This window comes from Drosophila santomea, chromosome X (genome assembly GCF_016746245.2).
Source record: "Drosophila santomea strain STO CAGO 1482 chromosome X, Prin_Dsan_1.1, whole genome shotgun sequence".
In the NCBI taxonomy this organism is placed as follows: Eukaryota; Metazoa; Arthropoda; class Insecta; order Diptera; family Drosophilidae; genus Drosophila; species Drosophila santomea.
The window spans coordinates 10359296-10378302 of record NC_053021.2 but is presented as its reverse complement, the minus strand read 5'-3'; the positions used below and the strand labels follow the sequence as shown (position 1 = coordinate 10378302).

Here is a 19007-nt window from a genome sequence, read left to right as displayed (position 1 = left end):
CTGGTGCATAAAACAACGAAATGTCCCAAAAACCGGACATTTAATCCGAGTTTTGTTCGAAAAATGAAGACATTTCGAATTTCAGATACCAGGCAAACAGAAATGTCAGTAAGTGGCCAACGATCATTTCGATTTTAGTAGCCACCTACTGCTAATTATGATTGCCTGGTGCATAAAACAACGAAATGTCCCCAAAACCGGACATTTAATCCGAGTTTTGTTCGAAAAATGAAGACATTTCGAATTTCAGATACCAGCCGAACAGAAATGTCAGTAAGTGGCCAACGATCATTTCGATTTTAGTAGCCACCTACTGCTAATTATGATTGCCTGGTGCATAAAACAACGAAATGTCCCAAAAACCGGACATTTAATCCGAGTTTTGTTCGAAAAATGAAGACATTTCGAATTTCAGATACCAGCCGAACAGAAATGTCAGTAAGTGGCCAACGATCATTTCGATTTTAGTAGCCACCTACTGCTAATTATGATTGCCTGGTGCATAAAACAACGAAATGTGCCAAAAACCGGACTTTAAAGCCGAGTTTTGGAGGTAAAATTGAGAGATTCTCGATTTCAGATACCAGACAAACAGAAATGTCAGTAAGTGGCCAACGATCATTTCGATTTTAGTAGCCACCTACTGCTAATTATGATTGCCTGGTGCATAAAACAACGAAATGTCCCAAAAACCGGACATTTAATCCGAGTTTTGTTCGAAAAATGAAGATATTTCGAATTTCAGATACCAGCCGAACAGAAATGTCAGTAAGTGGCCAACGATCATTGCGATTTTAGTAGCCACCTACTGCTAATTATGATTGCCTGGTGCATAAAACAACGAAATGTCCCAAAAACCGGACATTTAATCCGAGTTTTGTTCGAAAAATGAAGACATTTCGAATTTCAGATACCAGCCGAACAGAAATGTCAGTAAGTGGCCAACGATCATTTCGATTTTAGTAGCCACCTACTGCTAATTATGATTGCCTGGTGCATAAAACAACGAAATGTCCCAAAAACCGGACATTTAATCCGATTTTTGTTCGAAAAATGAAGATATTTCGAATTTCAGATACCAGCCGAACAGAAAGGACAGTAAGTGGCCAACGATCATTTCGATTTTAGTAGCCACCTACTGCTAATTATGATTGCCTGGTGCATAAAACAACGAAATGTCCCAAAAACCGGACATTTAATCCGATTTTTGTTCGAAAAATGAAGATATTTCGAATTTCAGATACCAGCCGAACAGAAAGGACAGTAAGTGGCCAACGATCATTTCGATTTTAGTAGCCACCTACTGCTAATTATGATTGCCTGGTGCATAAAACAACGAAATGTCCCAAAAACCGGACATTTAATCCGAGTTTTGTTCGAAAAATGAAGACATTTCGAATTTCAGATACCAGCCGAACAGAAATGTCAGTAAGTGGCCAACGATCATTTCGATTTTAGTAGCCACCTACTGCTAATTATGATTGCCTGGTGCATAAAACAACGAAATGTGCCAAAAACCGGACTTTAAAGCCGAGTTTGGTTTGAAAAATGAAGATATTTCGAATTTCAGATACCAGGCAAACAGAAATGTCAGTAAGTGGCCAACGATCATTTCGATTTTAGTAGCCACCTACTGCTAATTATGATTGCCTGGTGCATAAAACAACGAAATGTCCCAAAAACCGGACATTTAATCCGATTTTTGTTCGAAAAATGAAGATATTTCGAATTTCAGATACCAGCCGAACAGAAAGGACAGTAAGTGGATAACGATCATTTCGATTTTAATAGCCACCTACTGCTAATTATGATTGCCTGGTGCATAAAACAACGAAATGTCCCAAAAACCGGACTTTAAAGCCGAGTTTTGTTCGAAAAATTAAGATATTTCGAATTTCAGATACCAGCCGAACAGAAATGTCAGTAAGTGGCCAACGATCATTGCGATTTTAGTAGCCACCTACTGCTAATTATGATTGCCTGGTGCATAAAACAACGGAATGTCCCAAAAACCGGACATTTAATCCGAGTTTTGTTCGAAAAATTAAGACATTTCGAATTTCAGATACCAGCCGAACAGAAATGTCAGTAAGTGGCCAACGATCATTGCGATTTTAGTAGCCACCTACTGCTAATTATGATTGCCTGGTGCATAAAACAACGAAATGTCCCAAAAACCGGACATTTAATCCGAGTTTTGTTCGAAAAATGAAGACATTTCGAATTTCAGATACCAGCCGAACAGAAATGTCAGTAAGTGGCCAACGATCATTGCGATTTTAGTAGCCACCTACTGCTAATTATGATTGCCTGGTGCATAAAACAACGAAATGTCCCAAAAACCGGACATTTAATCCGAGTTTTGTTCGAAAAATGAAGATATTTCGAATTTCAGATACCAGCCGAACAGAAAGGACAGTAAGTGGCCAACGATCATTTCGATTTTAGTAGCCACCTACTGCTAATTATGATTGCCTGGTGCATAAAACAACGAAATGTCCCAAAAACCGGACTTTAAAACCGAGTTTTGGAGGTGAAATTGAGAAATTCTCGATTTCAGATACCAGGCAAACAGAAATGTCAGTAAGTGGCCAACGATCATTGCGATTTTAGTAGCCACCTACTGCTAATTATGATTGCCTGGTGCATAAAACAACGAAATGTCCCAAAAACCGGACATTTAATCCGAGTTTTGTTCGAAAAATGAAGATATTTCGAATTTCAGATACCAGCCGAACAGAAAGGACAGTAAGTGGCCAACGATCATTTCGATTTTAGTAGCCACCTACTGCTAAGATTGCCTGGTGCATAAAACAACGAAATGTCCCAAAAACCGGACATTTAATCCGAGTTTTGTTCGAAAAATGAAGACATTTCGAATTTCAGATACCAGCCGAACAGAAATGTCAGTAAGTGGCCAACGATCATTTCGATTTTAGTAGCCACCTACTGCTAATTATGATTGCCTGGTGCATAAAACAACGAAATGTGCCAAAAACCGGACTTAAAGCCGAGTTTTGGAGGTGAAATTGAGAGATTCTCGATTTCAGATACCAGACAAACAGAAATGTCAGTAAGTGGCCAACGATCATTTCGATTTTAGTAGCCACCTACTGCTAATTATGATTGCCTGGTGCATAAAACAACGGAATGTCCCAAAAACCGGACATTTAATCCGAGTTTTGTTCGAAAAATGAAGACATTTCGAATTTCAGATACCAGCCGAACAGAAATGTCAGTAAGTGGCCAACGATCATTGCGATTTTAGTAGCCACCTACTGCTAATTATGATTGCCTGGTGCATAAAACAACGAAATGTCCCAAAAACCGGACATTTAATCCGAGTTTTGTTCGAAAAATGAAGACATTTCGAATTTCAGATACCAGCCGAACAGAAATGTCAGTAAGTGGCCAACGATCATTTCGATTTTAGTAGCCACCTACTGCTAATTATGATTGCCTGGTGCATAAAACAACGAAATGTCCCCAAAACCGGACATTTAATCCGAGTTTTGTTCGAAAAATGAAGACATTTCGAATTTCAGATACCAGCCGAACAGAAATGTCAGTAAGTGGCCAACGATCATTTCGATTTTAGTAGCCACCTACTGCTAAGTATGATTGCCTGGTGCATAAAACAACGAAATGTGCCAAAAACCGGACTTTAAAGCCGAGTTTTGGAGGTGAAATTGAGAGATTCTCGATTTCAGATACCAGGCAAACAGAAATGCCAGTAAGTGGCCAACGATCATTTCGATTTTAATAACCACCTACTGCTAATTATGATTGCCTGGTGCATAAAACAACGAAATGTCCCAAAAACCGGACATTTAATCCGAGTTTTGTTCGAAAAATGAAGACATTTCGAATTTCAGATACCAGGCAAACAGAAATCACAATAAGTGGCCAACGATAATTTCGATTTTAGTAGCCACCTACTGCTAATTATGATTGCCTGGTGCATAAAACAACGAAATGTCCCAAAAACCGGACATTTAATCCGAATTTTGTTCGAAAAATGAAGACATTTCGAATTTCAGATACCAGCCGAACAGAAATGTCAGTAAGTGGCCAACGATCATTTCGATTTTAGTAGCCACCTACTGCTAATTATGATTGCCTGGTGCATAAAACAATAAAATGTCCCAAAAACCCAACTTTTAAGCCGAGTTGTGGTGGTAAAATTGAGAGATTATGGATTTCAGATACCAGGCAAACAGAAATGTCAGGAGGTGACTTTATTTTTAAATTAATTAACATCTTTATTTAATATTATTCAGGAACAGATCTAATTAAAGCCTTTAACCTAAATGTTGTCTTAAGTAAATAATCTCTTAATTATAAAATATAATTTGTTTTCATCTTAATATATAGGAATAGGTCAAATTTCGAATAGTGAGGTTTCAGGTAAATAATATATTCATATTAACATCTTAGAAGCAGCCCAAAATGTCTTCTTTTGAGCCTGCGAATTGGGATAGCCCCCTGTAATCTCCTGGCGAGACGATTACGGTGGGCAGTTAAGGAGGTGACTTTGCAGAATTTAAAATCAAGCAGCCCTCGTAAGTAGGCAACGAAAAAATACACATCCGCAGATCTCATTTCTTCGATCAGCCCAAAAGTATGCAATATGTGTAGCTGATGTACTGCAACATTCATTGAAAAAGCTAACTGTAGTTAGCCGGCGCGCCTAAATGGGCTGAATTAATAGAAAAGAAGGACACAAAGGGGCTCCAAGTTTCCCCGTATGCCTTAATAAATAAAAAATTTTTTTTTTTTAATTATAATAATTTTTGTTTATTAATTATTATTAAAAAAAAACATTCATTCATTTTTAGCTGCATACTTTTGGGCTGCAGGAAGAAATTCTTGCTGCGGCCAAGATTCCGTTGCATACTTTTAGGATCTGTCGAAAAACGCTGACCAGCTGATCAGGAATTTTTAGTTGCATACTTTTGGGCTGATGGAAGGGATGAGATCTGCTGATTGTGTATTTTTTCGTTGCCTACTTACTTACTTAGAAAGTGCGTATTATAGTGATTTCTTCTAATCATTTCTGATCATTTTTATTCCGAGTGCAAAATTCGGTGCCTCCAGTGCTGACAGCCCTTAAAGCATAATAATTACCCACTGCTGCTTCTTGGCCAATAAATTAAGTCATGCATCTCGCAAATTTCACAAATTGCAACCGCCCTAATTGGATGCATAAAGTAATCAATAAGTTCTCATGATAGAAGTGCAACAAAATAGGCAACAATTATGCCTGATTGCCATTAGTGTGTAATTAAAGTGTGGCAAACTTATCCAATTATGGTTGTCGCCCCACCTTTCGCCATCCCCTCCATCCGAAAAAAAAATTCCGCGAAATTCTAATTTAAACAGCAATCACCGTTCATGGCACTTGTGAGCGATTAAAGCTTGCCAATTATTATTTAACCAATTAGGGCCACCATCACAGTGCAGTTTCGATTCATCTTGGCTTTAAGAGCGAGCCGTGCTAATTGCCGCTTTTGCCGTAAATGCGATCTCTGCAAATAAATGCCCCGAAAGTATGCTGCACATATATTGGCAACCAGGACCTCCTCGAAAAACCAAACAAACTGGCTGGCTGGTTGGTTGGCTGGCTGGCTGGCTGGCTATAGAAAATTATTTGTTTGCGGCAAATCACGTTTCAGTTGGCTAAAAGTTAGCAAACCGACATTATGTATTTGCGTACGTGAGCGGCCCTTAAACGGACCAAAAAATTTCGGTGGAACGCTGGGCGTTGTGGCTGCGTGGTGTGGTAGGCGGGGGAGGCGTGGCAGCGGCCATTAACGGGCAGTGCGTGCGCCATTGTCCTCCTCGACCAGCGTCATCATCAGCACCACAACCGCTCCCACTTCCCACTCCCACTTCCACTTCCTATCCCATCAAAAATCCTCATCACCAGCCAAGACTGTTTTGTGCCGCTTATAAACATATCTAACTATGTCTATCCCTACTTTTTCGATAATTCAAAAAAAAAAAAAAGTCAAATTTTTGCATTTTTGATAAGGGGTACCATCATCAAAATTTGTGAAAAATGGCAAAAAATTAGCATTTCAAAGTATGTACATGGATCGATAGGGAATTTTGTTACGAATTCAACGATGTATGGCATTCCACATTTGGACAACTATTTTTAGTGCTATCGACAAAAAACTGATTATTTTTTATCAAAAAATCGAAAAGAAAAAATGTTGTAAAAAAATCGGATATTTTCAATAGGCCTTTTTGCCATAACTTGGCCAAAAATGGCCGCACAGCTAAAATAAAGACTGTTTTGTGCCGCTTATAAACATATCTAACTATGTCTACCCCTACTTTTTCGATATTTCAAAAAAAAAAAATTTGACAAATTTTTGCATTTTTGATAAGGGGTACCATCATCAAAATTTGTGAAAAATGGCAAAAAATTAGCATTTCAAAGTATGTACATGGATCGATAGGGAATTTTGTTACGAATTCAACGATGTATGGCATTCCACATTTGGACAACTATTTTTAGTGCTATCGACAAAAAACTGATTATTTTTTATCAAAAAATCGAAAAGAAAAAATGTTGTAAAAAAATCGGATATTTTCAATAGGCCTTTTTGCCATAACTTGGCCAAAAATGGCCGCACAGCTAAAATAAAGACTGTTTTGTGCCGCTTATAAACATATCTAACTATGTCTATCCCTACTTTTTCGATAATTCAAAAAAAAAAAAGGTCAAATTTTTGCATTTTTGATAAGGGGTACCATCATCAAAATTTGTGAAAACTGGCAAAAAATTAGCATTTCAAAGTATGTACATGGATCGATAGGGAATTTTGTTACGAATTCAACGATGTATGGCATTCCACATTTGGACAACTATTTTTAGTGCTATCGACAAAAAACTGATTATTTTGTATCAAAAAATCGAAAAAAAAAAGTTGTAAAAAAAATCGGATATTTTCAATAGGCCTTTTTGCCATAACTTGGCCAAAAATGGCCGCACAGCTAAAATAAAGACTGTTTTGTGCCGCTTATAAACATATCTAACTATGTCTCTCCCTCCTTTTTCGATATTTGAAAAAAAAAAATTTGCCAATTTTTGCATTTTCATCAAAATTTGTGAAAACTGGCAAAAAATTAGCATTTCAAAGTATGTACATGGATCGATAGGGAATTTTGTTACGAATTCAACGATTTATGGCATTCCACATTTGGACAACTATTTTTAGTGCTATCGACAAAAAACTGATTATTTTGTATCAAAAAATCTAAAAAAAAAAGTTGTAAAAAAAATCGGATATTTTCAATGGGCCTTTTTGCCATAACTTGGCCAAAAATGGCCGCACAGCTAAAATAAAGACTGTTTTGTGCCGCTTATAAACATATCTAACTATGTCTATCCCAACTTTTTCGATATTTCAAAAAAAAAAATTTGACAAATTTTTGCATTTTTGATAAGGGGTACCATCATCAAAATTTGTGAAAAATGGCAAAAAATTAGCATTTCAAAGTATGTACATGGATCGATAGGGAATTTTGTTACGAATTCAACGATTTATGGCATTCCACATTTGGACAACTATTTTTAGTGCTATCGACAAAAAACTGATTATTTTGTATCAAAAAATCTAAAAAAAAAAGTTGTAAAAAAAATCGGATATTTTCAATGGGCCTTTTTGCCATAACTTGGCCAAAAATGGCCGCACAGCTAAAATAAAGACTGTTTTGTGCCGCTTATAAACATATCTAACTATGTCTATCCCTACTTTTTCGATAATTCAAAAAAAAAAAGGTCAAATTTTTAAATTTTTGATAAAGGGTACCATCATCAAAATTTGTGAAAACTGGCAAAAAATTAGCATTTCAAAGTATGTACATGGATCGATAGGGAATTTTGTTACGAATTCAACGATGTATGGCATTCCACATTTGGACAACTATTTTTAGTGCTATCGACAAAAAACTGATTATTTTTTATCAAAAAATCGAAAAGAAAAAATGTTGTAAAAAAATCGGATATTTTCAATAGGCCTTTTTGCCATAACTTGGCCAAAAATGGCCGCACAGCTAAAATAAAGACTGTTTTGTGCCGCTTATAAACATATCTAACTATGTCTATCCCTACTTTTTCGATAATTCAAAAAAAAAAAGGTCAAATTTTTGCATTTTTGATAAGGGGTACCATCATCAAAATTTGTGAAAACTGGCAAAAAATTAGCATTTCAAAGTATGTACATGGATCGATAGGGAATTTTGTTACGAATTCAACGATGTATGGCATTCCACATTTGGACAACTATTTTTAGTGCTATCGACAAAAAACTGATTATTTTGTATCAAAAAATCGAAAAAAAAAAGTTGTAAAAAAATCGGATATTTTCAATAGGCCTTTTTGCCATAACTTGGCCAAAAATGGCCGCACAGCTAAAATAAAGACTGTTTTGTGCCGCTTATAAACATATCTAACTATGTCTCTCCCTCCTTTTTCGATATTTGAAAAAAAAAAATTTGCCAATTTTTTGCATTTTCATCAAAATTTGTGAAAACTGGCAAAAAATTAGCATTTCAAAGTATGTACATGGATCGATAGGGAATTTTGTTACGAATTCAACGATTTATGGCATTCCACATTTGGACAACTATTTTTAGTGCTATCGACAAAAAACTGATTATTTTGTATCAAAAAATCTAAAAAAAAAGTTTTAAAAAAATCGGATATTTTCAATGGGCCTTTTTGCCATAACTTGGCCAAAAATGGCCGCACAGCTAAAATAAAGACTGTTTTGTGCCGCTTATAAACATATCTAACTATGTCTATCCCTACTTTTTCGATATTTCAAAAAAAAAAATTTTACAAATTTTTGCATTTTTGATAAGGGGTACCATCATCAAAATTTGTGAAAAATGCCAAAAAATTAGCATTTCAAAGTATGTACATGGATCGATAGGGAATTTTGTTACGAATTCAACGATGTATGGCATTCCACATTCGGACAACTATTTTTAGTGCTATCGACAAAAAACGGATTATTTTTTATCAAAAAATCGAAAAAAAAGTTGTAAAAAAAATCGGATATTTTCAATAGGCCTTTTTGCCATAACTTGGCCAAAAATGGCCGCACAGCTAAAATAAAGACTGTTTTGTGCCGCTTATAAACATATCTAACTATGTCTATCCCTACTTTTTCGATATTTCAAAAAAAAAATTTGACAAATTTTTGCATTTTTGATAAGGGGTACCATCATCAAAATTTGTGAAAAATGGCAAAAAATTAGCATTTCAAAGTATGTACATGGATCGATAGGGAATTTTGTTACGAATTCAACGATGTATAGCATTCCACATTTGGACAACTATTTTTAGTGCTATCGACAAAAAACTGATTATTTTTTATCAAAAAAACGAAAAAAAAAAGTTGTAAAAAAAATCGGATATTTTCAATAGGCCTTTTTGCCATAACTTGGCCAAAAATGGCCGCACAGCTAAAATAAAGACTGTTTTGTGCCGCTTATAAACATATCTAACTATGTCTACCCCTACTTTTTCGATATTTCAAAAAAAAAAATTTGACAAATTTTTGCATTTTTGATAAGGGGTACCATCATCAAAATTTGTGAAAAATGGCAAAAAATTAGCATTTCAAAGTATGTACATGGATCGATAGGGAATTTTGTTACGAATTCAACGATGTATGGCATTCCACATTCGGACAACTATTTTTAGTGCTATCGACAAAAAACAGATTATTTTTTATCAAAAAATCGAAAAAAAAAGTTGTAAAAAAAATCGGATATTTTCAATAGGCCTTTTTGCCATAACTTGGCCAAAAATGGCCGCACCGCTAAAATAAAGACTGTTTTGTGCCGCTTATAAACATATCTAACTATGTCTATCCCTACTTTTTCGATATTTCAAAAAAAAATATTTGACAAATTTTTGCATTTTTGATAAGGCCATAATACCATCATCAAAATTTGTGAAAAATGGCAAAAAATTAGCATTTCAAAGTATGTACATGGATCGATAGGGAATTTTGTTACGAATTCAACGATGTATGGCATTCCACATTCGGACAACTATTTTTAGTGCTATCGACAAAAAACGGATTATTTTTTATCAAAAAATCGAAAAAAAAAGTTGTAAAAAAAATCGGATATTTTCAATAGGCCTTTTTGCCATAACTTGGCCAAAAATGGCCGCACAGCTAAAATAAAGACTGTTTTGTGCCGCTTATAAACATATCTAACTATGTCTATCCCTACTTTTTCGATATTTCAAAAAAAAAAATTTGACAAATTTTTGCATTTTTGATAAGGGGTACCATCATCAAAATTTGTGAAAAATGGCAAAAAATTAGCATTTCAAAGTATGTACATGGATCGATAGGGAATTTTGTTACGAATTCAACGATGTATAGCATTCCACATTTGGACAACTATTTTTAGTGCTATCGACAAAAAACTGATTATTTTTTATCAAAAAATCGAAAAAAAAAAGTTGTAAAAAAAATCGGATATTTTCAATAGGCCTTTTTGCCATAACTTGGCCAAAAATGGCCGCACAGCTAAAATAAAGACTGTTTTGTGCCGCTTATAAACATATCTAACTATGTCTACCCCTACTTTTTCGATATTTCAAAAAAAAAAATTTGACAAATTTTTGCATTTTTGATAAGGGGTACCATCATCAAAATTTGTGAAAAATGGCAAAAAATTAGCATTTCAAAGTATGTACATGGATCGATAGGGAATTTTGTTACGAATTCAACGATGTATGGCATTGCACATTCGGACAACTATTTTTAGTGCTATCGACAAAAAACAGATTATTTTTTATCAAAAAATCGAAAAAAAAAGTTGTAAAAAAAATCGGATATTTTCAATAGGCCTTTTTGCCATAACTTGGCCAAAAATGGCCGCACCGCTAAAATAAAGACTGTTTTGTGCCGCTTATAAACATATCTAACTATGTCTATCCCTACTTTTTCGATATTTCAAAAAAAAAAATTTGACAAATTTTTGCATTTTTGATAAGGGGTACCATCATCAAAATTTGTGAAAAATGGCAAAAAATTAGCATTTCAAAGTATGTACATGGATCGATAGGGAATTTTGTTACGAATTCAACGATGTATGGCATTCCACATTCGGACAACTATTTTTAGTGCTATCGACAAAAAACGGATTATTTTTTATCAAAAAATCGAAAAAAAAAGTTGTAAAAAAAATCGGATATTTTCAATAGGCCTTTTTGCCATAACTTGGCCAAAAATGGCCGCACAGCTAAAATAAAGACTGTTTTGTGCCGCTTATAAACATATCTAACTATGTCTATCCCTACTTTTTCGATATTTCAAAAAAAAAAATTTGACAAATTTTTGCATTTTTGATAAGGGGTACCATCATCAAAATTTGTGAAAAATGGCAAAAAATTAGCATTTCAAAGTATGTACATGGATCGATAGGGAATTTTGTTACGAATTCAACGATGTATAGCATTCCACATTTGGACAACTATTTTTAGTGCTATCGACAAAAAACTGATTATTTTTTATCAAAAAATCGAAAAAAAAAAGTTGTAAAAAAAATCGGATATTTTCAATAGGCCTTTTTGCCATAACTTGGCCAAAAATGGCCGCACAGCTAAAATAAAGACTGTTTTGTGCCGCTTATAAACATATCTAACTATGTCTACCCCTACTTTTTCGATATTTCAAAAAAAAAAATTTGACAAATTTTTGCATTTTTGATAAGGGGTACCATCATCAAAATTTGTGAAAAATGGCAAAAAATTAGCATTTCAAAGTATGTACATGGATCGATAGGGAATTTTGTTACGAATTCAACGATGTATGGCATTCCACATTCGGACAACTATTTTTAGTGCTATCGACAAAAAACAGATTATTTTTTATCAAAAAATCGAAAAAAAAAGTTGTAAAAAAAATCGGATATTTTCAATAGGCCTTTTTGCCATAACTTGGCCAAAAATGGCCGCACCGCTAAAATAAAGACTGTTTTGTGCCGCTTATAAACATATCTAACTATGTCTATCCCTACTTTTTCGATATTTCAAAAAAAAATATTTGACAAATTTTTGCATTTTTGATAAGGCCATAATACCATCATCAAAATTTGTGAAAAATGGCAAAAAATTAGCATTTCAAAGTATGTACATGGATCGATAGGGAATTTTGTTACGAATTCAACGATGTATGGCATTCCACATTCGGACAACTATTTTTAGTGCTATCGACAAAAAACTGATTATTTTGTATCAAAAAATCGAAGAAAAAAAAGTTGTAAAAAAAATCGGATATTTTCAATAGGCCTTTTTGCCATAACTTGGCCAAAAATGGCCGCACAGCTAAAATAAAGACTGTTTTGTGCCGCTTATAAACATATCTAACTATGTCTATCCCTACTTTTTCGATATTTCAAAAAAAAAAATTTGACAAATTTTTGCATTTTTGATAAGGGGTACCATCATCAAAATTTGTGAAAAATGGCAAAAAATTAGCATTTCAAAGTATGTACATGGATCGATAGGGAATTTTGTTACGAATTCAACGATGTATGGCATTCCACATTTGGACAACTATTTTTAGTGCTATCGACAAAAAACTGATTATTTTGTATCAAAAAATCTAAAAAAAAAAGTTGTAAAAAAGATCGGATATTTTCAATAGGCCTTTTTGCCATAACTTGGCCAAAAATGGCCGCACAGTTGAAATAAAGACTGTTTTGTGCCGCTTATAAACATATCTAACTATGTCTATCCCTACTTTTTCGATAATTCAAAAAAAAAAAAGTCAAATTTTTGCATTTTTGATAAGGGGTACCATCATTAAAATTTGCGAAAATTGGCAAAAAATTAGCATTTCTATGTATCTACATGGATCGATAGGGAATTTTGTTACGAATTTAACGAGGTATGGCATTCCACTTTTGGACAACTATTTTTACTGCTTTTTTACTCCCTTTTTTTAAATAAACACAAAAAAAATTTAACAAATTTTCGCATTTTCGATAAGGGGTACCATCATCAAAATTTGCAAAAAATGGCAAAAAATTAGAATTTCTTTTTGTAAACATATTTGGATAAGGAATTTTGTTACGAATTCAACGAGGTATGGCATTCCACTTTTGGACAACTATTTTTGTTGCTATCGAAAAAAAAAAGATTATTTTTAATCCTAAAATCAACAAAAAAAAAATAATTTTTTGATTATTTTGAACATTTTAGTAATGGCTAAAACAATCGATAGCCCTCCACTACCCCACCTTTTCAGTGTGACCAGCTGCAAGCGTCTACCGATGTGTTGCCGGCTGCAGCAATCAATTATCGATATCACCACTGTCATACCTTACGCTTCTTCTTCTTACGCCCGCTCGGCAGAAATTGTACACGTTTTTCATTTCGAAAAGTGCGAATTCCCTATTTTTTTGGCCAGAGTCCACGGATTTGAACATGGCCCTCACGTCGCGCTTCTACAACGAGCGGTATCCGGAGATCGAGGATGTCGTTATGGTGAACGTACTGTCCATCGCCGAGATGGGCGCCTACGTTCATCTGCTGGAGTACAACAACATCGAGGGCATGATTCTCCTGTCGGAGCTGTCCCGCCGTCGCATCCGCTCCATCAACAAGCTGATCCGTGTCGGCAAGACAGAGCCGGTGGTGGTCATCCGTGTGGACAAGGAGAAGGGCTACATCGATCTGTCGAAGCGTCGTGTTTCGCCCGAAGATGTCGAGAAGTGCACGGAGCGCTTCGCTAAGGCCAAGGCCATCAACTCATTGCTCCGCCATGTCGCCGACATACTCGGCTACGAGGGCAACGAGAAGCTGGAGGAGCTCTACCAGAAAACCGCCTGGCATTTCGAGAAGAAGTACAACAGCAAGACGGTCGCCTATGACATCTTTAAGCAATCGGTCACCGATCCGTCTGTCTTCGATGAGTGCAACCTGGACGCGGAGACCAAGGAGGTCCTACTGAGCAACATCAAGCGCAAGCTGGTCTCGCCTACTGTCAAGATCCGTGCGGACATTGAGTGTTCCTGCTACGGTTACGAGGGCATCGACGCTGTCAAGGCATCGCTTACCAAGGGTTTGGAGCTGAGCACTGAGGAGCTGCCCATTCGCATCAACCTGATAGCACCGCCACTGTAAGTTGAATACGATTACCTAAGATATTGTAGCTGTTTCACAAGTTCTTGTGAAATAGAAATAACAAAAATGTTAAAATATTTGACTATAAAAATGAGTGTATTGGGGCGTAAAAGTAATCGTCGTCCACCCTAATCCTTTTAGCTATGTAATGACCACATCCACTACCAAGAAGACAGACGGTTTGAAGGCTCTGGAGGTGGCCATAGAGCACATTCGCGCCAAGATCATCGAGTACGAGGGAGAGTTCAAGGTGATCATGGCGCCCAAACTGGTTACGGCCATCGACGAAGCGGATCTGGCACGACGCCTGGAGCGTGCTGAGGCCGAGAACGCCCAGGTGGCAGGCGACGATGACGAGGAGGATGGTGCCGACCAGGAGGGCATGCAGTTCGATCCAGAGAAGGAGTTTAATCACAAGGGATCGGGGGCGGGTCGTGCGAACGAGGAGGATGATGAGGAAGAGGAAGAGGATTAGCGTAGCCACAGCATCAGACACAACTATAGCAACTGTAACAAACGATTAAACGAGTTTTGCAAAAATCAGAAGTTGTAATTTTATAATTTATATACATAACATATAACGAATGCTATTAAAGATTTATAAAAGTGAAAACAGCGAGTTGCCCAAGAAGACAAATCAAAATGCGCTTGTTCATCTTTCCTTTTCAAATCCAAAACAATGCTATCGACCATTTATTATTGAACCCAATTCAGTTTTGCTTGACAGACCCTTAATACTAGTTCAAATTGTGTATAATCTTTATATGTGTATAATTGTATTATTATTTAATAGTCAGGCGTTCTTATTTTTGTTTTTGTTTTGTAATTACTTGTTTAATATTTTCGTTGATGCGGCTTGGTTCCATCACCGTCCAGATTTCCATCCATTATACTTTGTTACTTTTGTCTTAAATTTTAGATTATATCGCTTTCTGTTCCATCTCTCAATATTCTCTAGAAAAAACCAACCCTGCTCTGCTTTAAAAATGATCCGGTGCTGGAGAGCACCATAATTAGATATTGTACATCGTAACAAACGATTCGTATAAAAGAAGTGACTTCAGTTTATAAAAATTTCACTAAATTAGAAAGGTTTTCGTTTCTGTTTTCATTGCTTTGTGGTTGTGTGTAGTCCTTACTATTTCTTATTTGACTTTATATGCGGCGTGGTATTGCGTACTTTTTGGTATTGCTCGGAGTATTTCGTTGGAACGGCAACCAGTTAGTGGGGTCCAGTCTGTTCATCATCCTGTTGCAATCCGGTTTCTGGCTGTGGGGAGTTCGGCTTTAGGTGGTGTGAGCTGTGGGTCTAGCCGCGTTCAGCTAAGTTCGCCTCCCGAGGCGGCATCGTTGCGGTGGAGCAGCACGGAGCTGGCCGCTTGCTTATTACCGCCACACAGCCGCAGCACGGTAAGCACATCGCTGCGAGGATAGCCCAAGGCCATGAGATCGGTAACGTCCTGTTCGGTGAATCGGTCTTGCGGATTAATCGTGTTGGGTCCGCCACCGGCGCCACTTCCGCCGCCACCGCTCTCCCGTTTACTTTGCTCGATTGCATTGGCAATTGCCTCCTGTTCCATCGATTCCTCCGAGTGTCCTGTGAGTCGGGCGCTGACCGGCAGCTCACTTTCCGGCAAAAAGGGTGTCGTTGTTCCCGTGGTGCCGATAATCAACAAATTTCGCTGCAAGTCAATCAGGCACTGGAACAACCAATTAATTAGCATTGACCTGATCCTGATTTAATCTTGACTGCTTTACCTGATGTCGCTTTAGCATGTCCAGACCCAGCAACATGTCCATGGGCTGCTGGCCCAGAACAGTAAAGCTGGACGTTAGGTGATCGTTCTCAATCTGCAACTGGACCATGTGTATTCTACCCAGAATGGGCTGTGTGCCAACACCCTTGGCCACACCATTCCAGCGCGTGTCAATTAACCGGTTGACGTGGCACCGTTCGGCGCAGTCCTTGCTCATGATCGTCGTCTGGGCGCCAGAGTCCACAAAGGCCTTCACAGGAATTCCATTGACTTTGCAGTTAATATACCTAATGATGCACAAAAAGTGACTCATTCCCAAAATATGAATAATTTGTTCAATAACTTACAGCATTGTAACCGTACCGAAGATCTCCGGATTGTATTCAATGGCTGCCGCCATGTTATCCTGGATATTTTTCTGCTTGATCTCCTCGGCAATCAAACGTTGCGTCTCCTCATCAAACGGATCGGCATTTAGCATGCGCATGCGGTGCTCGTTCCTCCTCTTCCGCTCCGTAATATGCTCGCGGAGCAGCCGGGCGAAGGTTTCCCTGTCGCCGGAATCGATGGCCTCCGCCAGACTGGGATTGTACTGCCGGAGGAGCGAGAGCGTCTCGGGACTGGACAGGAACATCTGTCGCACTGTCTCTGGGTCGTCGTCGAAGTTCACATTGAACTCATCGGTCATGGGGATGTCTGTGAGGTTGTTGAACTGCGCCTGCTGCACTCCCTGCTGCTGCACACTCCTCGAAGGTGGACTGCCGCCGGAACTCGTGCCCGGCACGGCGATGCTGCTGAAGTCCAGCGTGCTGATTGCTGGATTTCCGCCACCTGAATTTATTGAAAGAAAGCAATTTGGTTAGAGGGATCCGACGTTTGAGGTGGTTTCCAGGATTACTTTGCCCATATTTTTTCGAAATGAACTATATACATATGTATATGTACATACATATCAACAAATCTTACTAAATAAGAATTAATTCCCCATAAGCGTGTAAAATGGGGAAAACTTGAGAAAGAAAGAGCAGGCAATACCTAAAAAATATGGCTTAATTGTGAAATAAATTATTGCTAATTGTTATAAAAAAAAAGTATGTATAGATATGTATAAACGTTTGTCGTGGAGATTGGTTAAGTCACCGTCATCCGATTTTGATTGATCTTAATTGATCTACAATCCAACATCGAATTAAAAATATTAGGCAAGCAAAAAAAAAACATGCAAGTGCAGCTGCGTTAACTAGTTAATACATATTTATAAATAGATGATATATAGTCGGGTTCATTTATACTGAAATTTGGATTTATACTCAAAAATGTGATTGCTGTTATGCGAATCATGGAGTCCAAAGCGCTGTGCGCAATGGTAAATGAAATCAAAAATTGTTCACCGCCCACACCTGTCTGCAGTGGCAAAAAAAAAAGTGTGTATGTAGATACATGTGTGCAGAAAACCATGAATATGTAAATATATAGCAAAACATTTATATATGCTACGATCCCATTTCAATGGACAAACTGACAAGGCCAAATGCGCATTCAGGGGTCAACAAAACAGTGGGCCACAGTGGGCGGCCCAAGTGGGTGGATCCATGAGGCGGAGGCGGTGGCAGAGGCAGAGGCAACGCACCAGCTGCTGCTTCTCTTCTTCCATTGGAATTCCCCTCCCGCTCCTCTGCCACTTGCGCTGCAGTGGAAACAGATAAGCCACTTCCAGTGTTCCCGTGTCTGTGTGCCGCTGTTATTTTGGAATTCGCAAAAAGAAAGTCAGACGAAGCAAGGCGTTTATTTTTAACACCAATTGCGCCGCAAAAAGATGAGCTGTGCTCGGTCTGTGCTTTTCCATAAAAATACAGAAACTAAAAAACGCAAGCATTTGCAAAAAAAAAAGTGTGCAGAGTTCAAATTTCACGTTGCAAAAGTGTTGTTAGCTTTTAATGCATACATGAAATTTTCCCCTTTACGTACTACGTAACTGGGGTTTCCCCGTCCCAAATAGAATGTTGCTAAAGTCTTTAAATATTTACGTGTTTAGGTATCATTATTATAATCATTATACAAATTCGAATTTTATTGTCTGAATTTACGTTATCTGACCAATGAACCCCTTTCACCCTCCCCAAACTCCCCAAACCCCTACTCAAGATCCGTCCCCGCCCCCACCCTCACAAGACGTGACCCACATAAGGATTAATGGCTCTCCTCTCGCTCATTCACTCCTCTCCGACCACTACCCCTTTCCCCTCTTCCTTCCCGTTGCTGTTCCAGGTCTACTTCCAACTCCCTCTCACCTGAGCGATTGGCGCTCCTGCGTCGTTCCAACATGATGAAGTCGCCATCGCCGACGCCGCACTGTTGCAGCGTCTGTTTGTCGCTGGAAAGCTCCCGCCCGTTGAATATGACCGCTATTTGGGACACTTCTGCACCGATCTCCATCGCGCAGAGAGCCTTGAGATTCTCCAGCTCCAGATCCTGGGCCACGTCCAAGCAGAAGACCTTGTCATCGCTGGTCGTCACTGTGATTTTCATCGCCGATGTGTGCTGTGTGTGTGTGTGTGTGTTAGCGTTTTTGTTGTTGTTGTTTGCGTGGGTTCGGGGGATCGGATGAGTGGGCGCGGGTGTGTATTGCACTGGCGGGTGGCAAGGTAAATCGCAATCTCTGCTGGCCTAGCCTTTTTCGCCTTTATCTTTGCTGGCTGGTTGGGTGGTGTGCTGATATTCTGCTGCTCGCGTATTGTTTTGACACAACAACGAAAACGCCGCCTCCACGCAGTTGCATGCGGCGCCTTATCGATACTATTCGCGGCTTGCCTATCGATGGCTGAATGGGATGGTTAGAGCATTACCTTTATGAAGGTATTACGACAAATTTGGAGGGACTAATGATTTTTGATTTACCTATGTTTGACATGTTACCCAAAGCAGACCCTAGTTCCTAAAAAATAAGTTAAATGTCTTCATTATGAACGTTGGACTCTGTAGTTACTCGTTGAAAGGCACTTTTTTTAATTATAGAAATTGTGTTTCCAAAAGAATACATTTCACATTTGAAAAATAAATAATTATAAGTTCTTCGATAT

The 19007-nt window shown here is 37.8% G+C and overlaps 2 protein-coding genes across 2 annotated transcripts; one reads left to right on the top strand and one right to left on the bottom strand.

The window, feature by feature from the left end:
* Nucleotides 1–13359: 13359 nt before the first annotated feature.
* On the top strand, nt 13360–14783 carry LOC120455612 (eukaryotic translation initiation factor 2 subunit 1). Its single transcript, XM_039641993.2, has 2 exons — nt 13360–14166; nt 14312–14783. The coding sequence occupies exons 1-2, from the start codon at nt 13472–13474 to the stop codon at nt 14643–14645; spliced, it is 1029 nt and encodes a 342-aa protein (XP_039497927.1). The 5' UTR covers nt 13360–13471; the 3' UTR covers nt 14646–14783.
* Nucleotides 14784–15210: 427 nt separating this feature from the next.
* Nucleotides 15211–18808, bottom strand: LOC120455611 (protein DDI1 homolog 2). Its single transcript, XM_039641991.2, has 4 exons — nt 18219–18808; nt 16275–16758; nt 15929–16214; nt 15211–15870 (listed from the first exon to the last, which is right to left on the bottom strand). Exons 1-4 carry the CDS (start codon nt 18454–18456, stop codon nt 15490–15492), a joined length of 1389 nt encoding a protein of 462 aa, XP_039497925.1. The 5' UTR covers nt 18457–18808; the 3' UTR covers nt 15211–15489.
* Between the last annotated feature and the right edge of the window lie 199 nt (nt 18809–19007).

Bases quoted from the DNA above. Each gene is read 5' to 3' on its own strand.
- LOC120455612 (XM_039641993.2), top strand. From the start codon at position 13,472: ATGGCCCTCACGTCGCGCTTCTACAACGAGCGGTATCCGGAGATCGAG. The intron at 14,167-14,311 runs GTAAGTTGAATA...TAATCCTTTTAG, and splicing joins AACCTGATAGCACCGCCACT to CTATGTAATGACCACATCCA.
- LOC120455611 (XM_039641991.2), bottom strand. From the start codon at position 18,456: ATGAAAATCACAGTGACGACCAGCGATGACAAGGTCTTCTGCTTGGAC. The intron at 16,759-18,218 runs GTGAGAGGGAGT...CAATAAATTCAG, and splicing joins CAGGAGCGCCAATCGCTCAG to GTGGCGGAAATCCAGCAATC. The intron at 16,215-16,274 runs GTAAGTTATTGA...GTGCATCATTAG, and splicing joins TTCGGTACGGTTACAATGCT to GTATATTAACTGCAAAGTCA.